Here is a 14,115-nt window from a genome sequence, read left to right as displayed (position 1 = left end):
CACGGTCAAGCCCCATCCTGCCAGCCCAAGGAACTACGGGACTGTAAGTTTGTTTTCGTTCGCAGGGGCACACCTCGGGCGCCATTGCAACGACCATATGAGGGACCGTTCCGAGTCATACGGAATAACGGATCCACTTTTATTTTGGACACTGGAGGCAGGGAACAGGTTTTCACGGCGGACCACCTCAAACCGGCCCATTTGGATCTGCAACAGCCTGTCGAAGTTGCCGCGACGCAGAGGCCGCCCCCCCTAAGCGGCAGCTGGCACAGCCCACGGACCTTGGGGACTGTATCGCCGGTTCTGGGGGGGGGTTGTGTGGCGACTCACTGTCTAGTCGGGCGAACCGGCTCGGCAGTCGGGTCGCGCGGCGTCGGAGCGACGAGGCCCAAGATGGTGGCGGGCCTCGTCTTTCCGAGCGACGGGAAGAACCTGCACGCGGGAAAGTCCTGATGACGTAGGACTTACGTCATTGCCGGTTGTTTTGGGCGGGAACATTCTCCCTTAAAGGGCCCGTGCAAGGCGGGAAAATAAACCAGTTCTGTTTGGCAATCCTCCGAGTAGAGTCTTGTTTTATTCTGCGGTAGCAACCTCTACGTTCAAAAAAAAAGATATTGTATCAATGAATCCTACAGAGCAGTATCAAGGTAATAGAAAATTACACATAATGGTCTCATTATTTGCTTTGGAGGATGGAAAAAAATTGTATCAATTTATATCTTTCACAATCGTTCTGGAAGTCTATGATGAAATTACTCTCGATTCAATTTAATACTGAAATTAAATTACTATTGATGTCGCTGTCTGTCATTTATTATGAACCAATCTAATTGTTACAGAGCCACATAGCATGGTAACAGGCCCTTTGGCCCACTGAGTCCACACCAATCACTCATTAACACTAACCCTGCACAATTCCATTTTATTCTCCACACATTCCCATCAAGATTCCATCTAAAATTCTACCACTCACCTACACTCTGGCGGGGGGGGGGGGGTGGGGGGGAGGTTGAAGGGGTCATTTTACAGTGGCCAATTAACCTACCAAATCGCAGGTTTTCGGGATGTGGGAGGAATCCCATGTGGTCATACGATGGACAAACCCCACACAGACAGCATTGGAGATCAGGATCGAACCTGGGTCTCTGGAGCTGTCAGGCAGCAGTTCTGCTAGCTGTGTCACAGTGCCACCCTAATTCTCTCCTCATTTCAGCCTCTCTTTTCAAATATAGCATGTATATATACTATATGGCTGGTACCATAAAATAAAAGTTAGTGAAGACAGAAATGTAAGCATATATTGATAACATCTGAACATTATGCAAAGTGTTGGCCATTTTAAATCTTATTCTTCTGACCAGCTTTTAATATCTAGCCAATAAAATTCACCAATGAAACTGCAATTTACAAAGGGAACTCACGCAGTTTAGTGCTTAGAGTTTCTGGAAGGGAAAGTGCTCTCTTTGATTCGCCTGGGCCTTTAACACTGTCCCGAAGGGAACGCACACTTCTTTGTCGGTTTCGTGCAAAGCGAGCACGTTTGATTTTCCACATGGCAGCATCACTTAGGTTTGCAACATTTGTCCTGACAGCAGTTATAGCTGGAGAAAAACAAACTCAAAACATGAAAGGCATCTGGCCAAATGAAGACATTTTAAAATAAATAGCTTGCAAAATTTCAATGTCAGATAAATGCATTTTAGATCATAAAAAATCAAGTACTGGGACTCATTTCTAGAGGCACTGAACCAAAAGGCAGAAGAGTTATATTTAACTTGCAAAGAACCCTGATTAGACTACATGTATTCTCCACTCTAATAAGAATATACAAGCACTTAAGTGTAATGAAGGTGATACCATGTCTCAGATAAAATAGCCAACAAGAAATATTTTTAAAAATGGGTCTTTTTACCAGAGAAGGGCAAGTGCTATGATCAATGAAAAAAGTGAAAAAAAAGGTCATAAAAAGGACAGAAAAGAAGTCTCAACTTATCAAAAGTAAGGATGATAAATATAAGACATCTGATAAATGCAAAAGAGAATTCAGGTGAAACTTCTCCAAGCAGAGAGATGTTAGCATATGGAACTTCCTAATAAAAGGAATAGTTGAGGGGAATAGCATAGATGAAGATGTTTGGATGGAAAGCTGCTGCAAAGGCATTGAGCAGTTGAGTTGAATGGTCTGTTTGTGTGTTGTCAAACTCTTGGGGTAACTCTACGACATATTCATTATTTTCACATAATTGTATTGGAGTGACAAAAATGAATAGAAACCTACAGGCATGGAAAAATATTCCTGAAAATATTTTTGAAATTATGTGTTAATGACAGTACCAGATTAGCGCTGCTTTGCTCTGCTACATGATGTTAGATGTGGTAATAGCATTGCTATTCCGTGTGCCATGTTGGTTTGTTTAATAACACCCTCACCTCTGGATTAGAAGATTTTAAGCTTGAGACCACTAATCAATTTTTCAGCACTGAATCTAGGCCAAAACTTAAACGAAATTCTGAGATAGGTGGCAATCTTTGGATTGACCACCAAACCAAAGCTTTTTCAGGTGCAGTTTCGGGTTCCAATGGAAATCTTCAAAGAGCAACGAGTCCTATTTTCCTGGCAAATATCTCACTCAACCACAAACAATAGCAGATTAGAAATCAATTTTATTGGTGTTTCTACAAAGATTATGGTTATTGCTACTAGACTAATTGCATGAAGTCCTTTGAAATGTTAGACATGAGAAAAGTGCCTTATAACCAAAATTATGATAACAACCACAGAAAAAGATATAATATAGCTCCAGAAGACTATAAACCTCTAGCTCCACTTAAATGTCTTTTTAATTTCTGTACATGATCCTTGTATGTTCTGCTCTGCGCTCAGGACAATGCTTAACACCAAGGCAATAAAAGTGATACCCCCATTTCTTTCTCACTCTGATGTAGATGGATTCTAATTTTCTGGCTGATGACAATACACCAACAGACTTTCTCTTTCTCTTTTGCTTGGACTTGCTCAGAAACATCTAAAATTAACTTTTGTACAAGCAATAAAAAAAATCCCAGCAAAATCAAGCAGTTGGTATAAGGTGCCAGTGCTACACAACAACAAGAGATCTCATGGTGTTAAAAAAGAGAAAATTATCTTCACAGCCAAATCAGCAAATCAGTGATTTTTCCACTTACTTGTCGGAAAGGGAAATTCCTTATTGCAGTCCAAATGAAGTTGAGCTTCCAGAGACAAAGTATCAAACCTATTGACAAAAAACTCCCAGCTCAAAGCTGGAATGTCCTGTTTTAAGAAATGGAGCAGGAATAATTTGCTGAGAATCGTTGGCCTATCCTTCACCACAGTGTCGAACTGAAAGTCGAGGCAAAGACAGAGGCCCTATGTGAAAGTAAATAAAAACTGAAGATTAGTCACAAAGACATATCCACATTTGTACAGTTATCGGATTACAGGCCTGCTGTTGTTCAGAGTTGCAGAGTTTATCAACCCAAAGAGGAACAGCAATATTTGTATAAATTTCTACTTACTAAAGTGGCACACCTTACGCCCAAATGCACAACTTGAGACTACTAGACCTCTCTTTAGTCTGTTCTTAACCACAGTAGTAGAATTATCCTGTATACCAAAGGATGTCCTCATCATGAAGGTGTCTTGATCTTCACAAGGATTGTACAGTGTTTACTTCTACTCACTGTGCACAGATGTGCCTGCGACAGATGAGTCAAAGTGGAGGTCAGCAGGTGACTTTCTTTTTTGATTCTTTCTATTTGCCATAAGCCTAGCCTATCAGTTAAGAGTCAGCCAGCTTGGTAAGATCTACTAACTCACCTTCAATGGTTGACACTGACATTCCCTTACCAGAATAGATACTCATGTTTCACTCATATCTTCCTTCAAATGTTGCTTAACATGGAGAAGCACTAATTTATCCATTAGCAGGAGAGTCGTGATTACCTTGACCTTGCATACATTAAGCCATGAGCTGAAAACTATCAAAACAAAAATAATAACGTAATAGCAGTAGGTAAGATCAAGTTCCCCAGTATTAACTGGGATCATGCTAGTGTGAAAGGCTTAAAGCAGAGTTTTTAAAAGTGCACTCAGAAGAGCATTTTGAGCTTGTACATAGATAGTCCTACTAGAAATGGAATGGTACTGGATCCAATCTTTGGGGATGTAGCCAGGCAAGTGGAGGGAGTGATTAATGGAAGAGCATTCTGGAGGTAGTGATTGTATCTCTGTAAGTTTTAAGGTTGTTATAGGCAAGGACAAGGACAGGCTGGAAATTAAGATGCTGAATTGAGGGATTTCAATACAAGACAGGACCTTGCAAAAGTGTGATTGTACAAGAGGGGTTGCAGAGGAGATTCACCAGAATATTGTCTGGGATGAAGTGTTTTGGCTCTGAGGACAAAATGGATAAGCTGCTCTTATTTTCAGAAAAGGCTGATGTGGGACCCAGTTATACAAAATTATGATAGGCATAGATTGGATAGACAGTAAGAAATTTTTCCCCTTGGCAGGATGTCCAAAACCAGAGGTCATAGGTTTAAGGTAAGGGATAGCATATTTAGAGGGCACTTGAGGAAGATTTTTTTCACTCAGAGGATGGTTGGAATCTCAAATTACTGCCTGAGTGGATGGTGGAGGCAGAGACTCCAACGATATTTAGTAACTATTTGGACAAGCACTTGAAAAGCCATGGCATAGAAGGCTACAGCCCAAGTGCTGGAAAATGGGAGTAATAGAGTTAAGGAACTGATAGCCTACATGAACACTGTCGGCAAAAGAACCTACATGATCCTACATGATCCTAAAGACTACTAGTCTACTTCCATGTCAATATATCGCTGTACAAGAGATGCTTGCAAAAGTGTTGGTGACTCAGGGCACATCCCAGGAGGTGATGGTGGTGTCCAAGGTAACCTAATTCATCATAACTGGGAACACAATGTTGTAGAAATTAATAATCGATCTTTGACTACAACCATGTTCATCTGGCAAGCTTGCAGATGAACATCTCAAGCTTGAGACTTTGGTGAGTAACCTTAGGGATAAAAGGTTGCCTTCTGTTACCTGAGTATCCATCACTTCTACTTTCCTTCCCATATTCATTTTTGTTGACAACATTGGAGTCAGATACATTAGGAAGTGAATATAACAGGTAGCTAGTACTCATTTAACACTGGCAGCCAAAAACAAATGTTTCCCTCTGCATCTTTGCAAAATAATTTCTATAGATATCCTTTATTTAAATCTCACAACAGTTGTTTTAAATCTGGTTGATTAGTGAGACTAGGTGGAGATAATTAACAGTTACAGAGGCCAGATTAGGTATGTGAAATCATTCTACCCTAAAGGAAGTTGTGAACCACTGGGGTTTTAAGACAATGGGCTGAATGGCATAATTCTGCTCCTATATTTTGTATCTTAATCCAAAAGCTTTTACAGTTAATTTCTCTGCTGCTTTTCCACATATTACGAAATTCATTGCTTGTTTTTCCACAGCTTTTCATGGCAGGACTTCAATACCCCATTGATTACTATTCCAATATCAACGGTAGTGTAGCAGTTAGCGTAATGCTATTACAGCGCCAGCGACCCGGGTGCAATTCCGGTCAATGTCTTTAAGGAGTTTGTATGTTCTCCCCGTGTCTGCGTGGGTTTCCTCCGGGTGTTCCAGTTTCTACCCACATTCTAAAGACGTATGGGTTAGAAAGTTGTGGCCATGCTATGTTGGCGCTGGAAGCATGGTGACACTTGCAGGCTGCCCCCACTCTACGCAAAAGATGCATTTCACTGTGTGTTTCAATGAACATGTGACTAATAAAGATATCTTATCTTACTTGTTTTGGAGGACGGGAAGAAATGAAAAGGAGTTCTTTTTCTAGTTTATTCTTGAACATCACCTTTAAAGTTGAGTTTAAATGAACTGTAGTTTACTTTATGGAAGTGAAAACGAAAAAAAAACTTATTGTAATTGAACCAGAATGCAGGAATGCAGAATTCCCTTTGACCAATGTAATAAATAAAAATGGAAGAATACAAAAAAAAGGCTTTAGCAAGAAAGTAGAAAACACAGCAATCTTTTTAACTGACTTGTAAAGCTGGCCGTTTTATGGAATCGAGTAGAAGCCTGGCTCTTGTTGCCACTGCTGGATTAACATCTTCGACTGCAGCCAGGAAACAGCAGAAGGCATGAGCTAGAGAGTACTTCAGCACGTGATTCTTTGACACAGATTGAATATCCAGAAATCTGCATAGAACCACCACTTTCTCCACTATATATAAAACAACATAATATTGAATTAATACCAACAGTAAAGTCAAAACAGCATAACTTGATGTTACATAAATGCATTCAATAACCATTAATGCTCTAACATTTGTGATTTGATGTTCAATGGTGTATATATAAATAAGATGGTAGAATCTTCAGCCAATTTCAATTCACCCCATGTGATATCAAGAGATAGCCAAGACCAATGGATACATTGTGAATCAAAATTAGCTGTGAATTGAATTAGCTGAAGACATATCATCTATGATGGACACCTGCAAAGGTGGTTTATATGGATTTATTACAAAGCATGTAGTCTCACGTTGTAGCTTTGGCAGATTGATATCTCATTTGTTGTACACCTGATGCTCCAAGATTGCCTTTCCATACTTTTCATTAAATTAGAATTGAACCCCTGGCTTGATGATCATAATGCTGGTGTAGTGAAGGATATTCTGGATCATGAGATTACAAACTGCATAGGAGGACAATTCAGCTGTTGCAGATTTGTTGTAGCTTAATCCCTTGTAGTATAATAGTAGTGCCACTCAAGATGATGGAAGTGTCCTCAATGTGATGATGCAACTTTGTCTTTTCTAAGACTGAGGAATAGTAATTACCATATGCATCTTAAACTGATTCCTCTTTAATTGATGAGTACCTGGTCATGTAGGTTTATCCCTTGTGTCGGTTCATTGATATATAATGATGTTGTGCTGACCTATATAAACCTACTCCACGGTCAATCTTACCTTTCCCTCCTACACAGCCCATCACCCTCCATTTTTCTTACATCCACGTACCTATCTAAGAATCTTTTAAATGTCCCTATTGTATCAGCCTCTACTACCACCACCCCCGGCACTGCGTTCCAGGCACCCACCACTCTCTGTCTAAAAAACCTACCTCTGATATCTCCCCTAAACTTTTCTCCACTCACCTTAAATGGATGTCCTCTAGAATTGGCTGTCCTCTAGAATTGGCTATTGCCACCCTGGAACAAAGGTGTTGGCTGTCCACTCTATGTCTCTCATAATCTTATACACCCCTATCAAGTCACCTCTCATCCTCCAACATTCCAAAGAGAAAAGCCCTAGCTCGCTCAACCTTTCCTCACAAGACATGTTCTCTAATCCAGGCAGCATCCTGATAAATCTCCTCCGCACCCTCTTGAAAGCTTCCACATCCTTCCTATAATGAGGCGACCAGAACTGAACACAGTACTCCAAGTGTCTCACAATACTCTAATTTAACTGCATTTTAATACCCTGGCTGCCATGGGGGTGGGGTGGGAGTTTGGATTTGAATGGAATTATTCAAAAAGTAACCAATACATCATTGTTTTCTACATCATGGCAACACTGCCTCAATTCTGCACTATATCGTCAGCATGGATATCAAAACTAAGTCAACAAGAAATTCTGCAAATGCTGGAATCTGGAAAAGTGCCGGAGGAACTCAGCAGGTCAGGCAGCATCTATGGAGGGAAATAAACAGTCGACGTTTCAGGCCAAGACCCTTCATTCAGACTGGAAAGGAAGAGGGCAGAAGCTAGAATAAGGTGGGGGGAGGGGAAGGAGCACACGCAGGCAGGTGATAGGAGAGTCCAGGTGAGAGGGGGAAGGTAGGTGGGCGGGGGAGGGGGTTAAAGATGTAATAAACTGAGAGGTGAAAGGTAGAAGAGGCAAAGAGCTGGAGGAGGAGGAATCAGGTAGGAGAAGGCAGTGGACCATAGAATAAAGGATGGAGGAGAGGTCATCAAGGCAGGTGAACCCGTGAAATTCTAACACATAAGACAAAGTACTAAATTGATTGAAAATTGTGCAATAGAAGTTTAACCTGCAACAATTGTTGCGAAAAACACATTTAAGTGCTTCTGAATTCACAAAAATCTTTATTTAAGCAAAACATGCCACTTATATATAATGACCAATCACATTTTAGCTATCAATTTGATTTTAATTTCGTGTCATAATGTTAAAGAATTTTACTTTACAGCTACAATTTTGAGAAAGGTTTTTGACAAACATTATCAAACTTCTTTAAAATTATTGTAAAAATATACCATGGAAAAATTGCAGCAAATATACAGCCTTATGTATAATGTTTTCAAAATGGAAAATAGTTTCAGGCAACATATATTTAAATACAGGCTGTGTTGCATTTCCAAACATTTACAAGCAAAGTAGGCCCTATGCAAATGCAACAATTAGCTCAGAATATTGTTATTTATTAAGTGTATAAAAATGGCATTCCAGCAAGATATAAATGTTCATAACGTAAAATAGGAGAAATGCAGTACACATGGGCTCCACTGAGAAATAAAAATCTCAGTGGCATTAATCCCAAATTGCCTGAGCTAAGTTTGGATCCTTGCTATGGACAACTGTTGCACCAGGTCATACTGGAGCTTCAGCTTTTGTAAACCGCACAGTGAGATATTTGGCGCCAGTAGCCCATCTCATCAGTCAATTTACTGCAAAGTTAATGTATATTTGGTGACTGTTTATTGATCGATTTCAACATTGACCATGAGAAAGCAAAATAATCATCCTGTTCCAGATGCCTCTGGCCCACCAGGGATTTTTAAAAGAAAGCCAAAATCATGAGAGTTGCAAACCCTATGGCAGCATTAATTTTAATTGCAAAAACTCATTTCTGTAATATGGCTTTTAAATACAAGTATAAGTTTTCAAAAAAAAAATCCCTTGATATTTTCTTTTGCATGAATTTTGAAGTTTATGCTGTCTCAATGAATTCTGAAAAGTTAACACAATTTTCATTGTTCATTTAATGTTTTCAACTTACCAGCTTCAAATCGCATCTTCCAGTCCTTACTGTTAAAATTGCTGTCAATGATGCCCCAAAATACATCAGCACCATGAGAAAGAGAAAGAGCATGGAGAAATAATGGCACTGCCACAGAGGCAAGCTGTGAGAATTCAGACTTAAGTACTTTCCACAAGCTGCAATAATCAAAAGCAGAAATGAATTTAGCACAGAAGGTTCAATTTTTTATAAACTATTCACACAAGACCATGTATTCATTTTGATTTTCTTCTCTGTGGCACAGATAATTTAGTTACTTTGGAATTCAGTCTCTTTAGTCTCTACTAGCTGCATATCCAGCTAACTAAATACATGGATTTCTGGGTTTAATTACCAATCAGTATTCTTATTGAAAATTTTAGATGACATTAATAGCTGCCATAGTGATAGCCATGAAGTTTACATATTTGTTCTAAATAAAAAGGTATGGCTTTCTATCTATAAAATAGTAAAGACCTCAAATATTCATGTGTTTTCTGACCACAGTTTATAAGTCTTAAATTACTTATGATCACATTTATAATGGGGACTACCCCCAAGAGGAGATAATGTCATATTAATCATGATGAATTTACGTTGATAGTTTCCAATGGCAACACGATAGGGTGTGTAAGCTCTAACATGTGGACTGGTCCGATTAACCCAGCACCTAATTCCACCTACACTTGGAGTTGTCTACTGAGTTGTTCACTGTCGTAAATAGTCAACAAGTTATTTAAAAAAATCTTACATCATGCTGTCAACTTTAGCCATTATAAATTCCTATTTGCAATTATAATGTAAATTACCTGCATAAACTGGTCACAATGTAATTACCAACATTGCCAACGGTGACACTGTTTCATGCGTTTTAAAATTGTGGAAAGAGAAAATGTACAAAAGAGGAGGTTATTTGGCCCATCATGTCTGTGCTGGTGGAGAAGAACTCCCTATCCTAATATCACATTCCAGCACCTTAGTCCATAGCCCTGCATGTCTTGGCTCATCAAGTACAATCCAAGTACAATTTAAGTGTGTCCACTGATGTTATGAGACCTGCTGAGTATTTCCAGCATTTTTTTAACTTCAGATTTCTAACATCTACAGATTATGCTTGCTACTTGATTACTGTTTAATTTGGTTCTGAGGAAAGGTTATCATCCTAAAACATTAATTCTGTTTCTCTCTTCACAGAAGTTGCCAGAATTGCTATGGTTCTCTAGCATTTCCTGCTTTTATTTCACATCCAGCATCTGCAGTTATTTTTGCTTTTCCATTGCAGTTTAAATGTATTTTAGGATTTGTGCTTCTACCTCTTTCCATGCAATGAGCTTCAGACACTTACCATCACCTAGATGAAAAATATTTTTCTCATCTACCCTATAATCTTTTTTCACCTCAAGTTGTACTTAGTGTCTTGAGTGCCAAGCAACTCTACCTCTATCTCTAAGACAGCTTAAGACGTGTTCCATAACTGCAGGTAGCATCAAATCAAAGTAAAACATAAAATAAGGATTGAATATGAGATGTGAAATTGGAGGCCAAATTATTTCTGCACACCCTGATTTATCTAACATCACTTCATAGAGAGATGACCTTTGGTCTTGACACTCCATTTGCAACAACAACTTTTATTGAATAAAAATGTAAAGTAAGGTACAATTTTGCTCACACTGCCATTTTATTCTACTTCAAAACAAAACTACAAATATGCAGAAAACTACATGTAACCATAAAGAGAAATATCATTTATATGAATTATACAATTTCTAACAGTTAACGAGAATGCTTCAATTCACTTCTTGTTAAATTTTACCTTGAAATCAACATATTGTCTTGAATATAAGCAAGAAACTTTGGGTAATCTTTTCTTGCAAGATATAAACATTCCCCATGAAGGCAAAGCATCTTTAAACAATTGAGCATGTTGAAAAGAATGTCTGGCTCCTCACATTTTGGCATCTCCTGTTGATATGAACAGATGAAGCAGGGTCAGGAAATAAAAAGACACAAGGATTGAAATATGAATTTAGGATAACTGATTAAGTCAAAAAATGATTACCTGCAATATTGTATAAATCAGCTTCAATGTAACAGGTAGTTGCTGATAATTAAATTTTTGCTCTACATCATCCTTCACTTCTATTAAATAAAAATAATTGAAAATATTAACCACTTAAATCAAATCACTGCTCTTCTGAAGGCACAAAATACTTATTCATAAATTAAATATTTATTATTTATATTAGTTTAGAGCAAAATTCAAATTGTTTTTGAGTTAAATTATGTCTAACAGTGTCTTTGAATAATTGTTGCAGAGATAACACCCAAGGCACATGTAATAAAAGGTCAATACTGCTTTGTCTCTCGTTGTGAAACACCAGCTAGGTCACATCTAGAAGACTGCATTCAATTCTGGTTATCACACATTAAGAAAAACATTAATATCCTTAAATTGGGGCAGAACATATTTATAAGAATAGTATAAGAATGAGGGATTTCAGCTATATGTAGAAGGTAAAGTTATTCTTATTAGATCAAAGGTAGTAGAGAGTAGTCTGAAATAAAACGAGAAAATGCTGGGAACAGTAAGTCAGGCAACATCAGTGGAAAGAGAAACAGTTCATGTTTTAGGTCCAGGATCCTTCATCAGGTACAGAGAAGATTTGACAGACCCTTACAAGATTACAACAGGTTTAGATAAGGTAAACAAGGAAATGGTGTACCCATCAACAGATGATTGAGCAACAGGGAACAGAAATTCAAAGTGAGATTTGTTTTATTCTTACACAGATATTCCTACACTGATTTGTTTTATTCTTACACAGATCAGCCCATATTGTCAAACAGATTACCCATTTTGACTTTCTCTTCAAGTTGTTACCAATACAGAAGCTAGTCTTTACCCAACTCTATTCACTCAAGGAACAGCTGACAACACTGTTACAGGCTTTGGACCAGACAATATTCCAGCATGTGCTCTGGAACTAGCTATACCTCTCCGCAAGTTAATCCAGCATTTACCTGACAATGTGAACAAGATGTGTTCCGTTCACTAGAAGCAGAATGAATATAATATGGTTAACGACCACCAAATTAGACTACTCTCAATTAGCTGTGAAGTCATAGAAGGTCTGGTCATCAATGCTGTCAAGCAGCACTTTGTCACCAATAACCTTGGCTCCAGGCTTCATGCAGCCTAAATCCCTCAAACATGAACCAAGCAGCTGAACTCGAGAGACAAGCTGAAAGACACCCAAGGAAGCATTTGACTGAATGAGGCATCAAGGAACCCTGGTCAAACTGAAATCAACTGACATCAAGAAGAAAACATTTCTATTGTACCTATGGCAAGGAAAGATGGCTGTGGTTGTTGGAGATCACTCATCCCAGCTCCAGGACAACACTGTAGGAATTCTTCAGTGCAATGTCCTGAAATCGGTTAACTTCAGCTGTTTCATCAATGATCTTCCTATCATCATTAGGTCAGAAGTGGGGATGTACACTGATAATTGCACAATGTTTAATTCCATTCATAACTCAGCAAATGAAGCAGTCCAAAGTTACACACACAAAACTTTGACAATATTCAGGTCTGGGCTGATAGGTGAGGAGTAACATTCACATCACACAAATACTGTTTCTGGTAAGACAGATTCTAACCACCTATTCTTGAAACTCAATGTCATTGTTATCTCCAAGCTCTCCACTGTCTAATTTGTCATTGACCATAAACTTAAGTGGACCTGCTACATAAATACTGAAACCACAAGAGCAAGTTGGAGACTGGGTAACCTGTGGCAAGTGATTCACCTCCTGACATCTCAAAATCTTTTCAGCACCTACAAGGCACAAGTTTGAAGAATCGTGCCTGGATGAGTGCAGCTCAGTAGCACACAAGTGCCACAGCCCACTGATGCCCACGGCTACCTCAATTACAGCTCCTCCCACGCTGTCTCTTCCAAGGATGCTATCCCTTTTTCTCAATTTCTCTGCCTCCACCGTATCTGCTCCCATGATGAGGCTTTCCACTCCAGGACATCCGAGACGTCCAACTTCTTTCCTAACTGGGGCTTCCCCCCGACTGTGGTCGAGAGAGCTCACATTTCCCGCACCTCTGCTCTCACCCCCACCCCTCCCAGACCCAACAGGGATAGGGTCCCCCTTATCCTCACATTTCATCCCACCAGCCCACGTATCCAACACATCATTCTCCGCCACTTCCGCCATCTCCAACGGAACCCCACCACCAAGCACATCTTCCCCTCCCCACCCCTTTCTGCCTTTTGCAGGGACCGCTCTCTCCGCGACTCCCCAGTTCACTCCTCCCTCCTCACCCATCCCACTCTCACCCCGGGAACTTTCCACTGCCCCTACACCACCCCCATCACCTCCATCCAGGGACCCAAACTGTCCTTTCAGGTGAGACAGAGATTCACCTGCACCTCCCTTAATATCATCTACTGCATTCGGAGCTCCAAGTGTGGCCTCCTCTACAATGATGAGTCCAAACGCAGACTAGGTGGCCATTTCACAGAACACCCGCGCTCTGTTCGTAACGGCGACCTGCATCTTCCTGTTGCCAGTCACTTCAACTCCCCTCTCCCACAGTATCACTGATAATGACAATCCATGGCCTCCTCCACTGCCTCTTCTTCCCTTTCCTGGCCCCTATATTTTTCCCCTCTCTCTTCTTACCTTTGACCCATCCCCCGGTGGATCTGCTCTCCCCTCCTCCTGCCTATCACTAGCTCTTACCTGCATCTACCTATCACCACCTTGTGCCCACCCCGCCTCCCCTCTTTTTTCCACCTATCACTGCTCTGCTTTTCCCTCCTATATATTGGTCTTCCCCTTTTCCTATCTTCAGTCCTGAAGAAAGGTCCTGACCCAAAACGTTGACCGCCCGCTTTTCCCCATGGATGCTGCCTGGCTTGCTGAGTTCCTCCAGCATCATGTTTTTCACCTAGATTCCAGCATCTGCAGTCCTTTGTTTTTCAAGTGCCACAGCAACCAG

General features: G+C 40.0%; 1 protein-coding gene across 4 annotated transcripts in view; it reads right to left on the bottom strand.

The window, feature by feature from the left end:
- Positions 1-14,115, bottom strand: part of LOC127568597 (protein unc-79 homolog) — a 145,894-nt gene that overhangs the window by 74,082 nt on the left and 57,697 nt on the right. For all 4 annotated transcript variants that reach the window (XM_052012551.1, XM_052012567.1, XM_052012559.1 and 1 more), the window contains 6 exons: positions 11,161-11,240; positions 10,915-11,063; positions 9,099-9,256; positions 6,110-6,291; positions 3,187-3,388; positions 1,422-1,601 (listed from right to left, as the gene is read on the bottom strand). In XM_052012551.1, coding sequence (XP_051868511.1) covers positions 1,422-1,601; positions 3,187-3,388; positions 6,110-6,291; positions 9,099-9,256; positions 10,915-11,063; positions 11,161-11,240 — 951 coding nt within the window. The remainder of the gene's footprint in view (positions 1-1,421; positions 1,602-3,186; positions 3,389-6,109; positions 6,292-9,098; positions 9,257-10,914; positions 11,064-11,160; positions 11,241-14,115) is intronic.

Source organism: Pristis pectinata, chromosome 1 (genome assembly GCF_009764475.1).
Source record: "Pristis pectinata isolate sPriPec2 chromosome 1, sPriPec2.1.pri, whole genome shotgun sequence".
Lineage (NCBI taxonomy): Eukaryota > Metazoa > Chordata > Chondrichthyes > Rhinopristiformes > Pristidae > Pristis > Pristis pectinata.
This window is presented reverse-complemented; position numbering and strand designations above follow the sequence as displayed.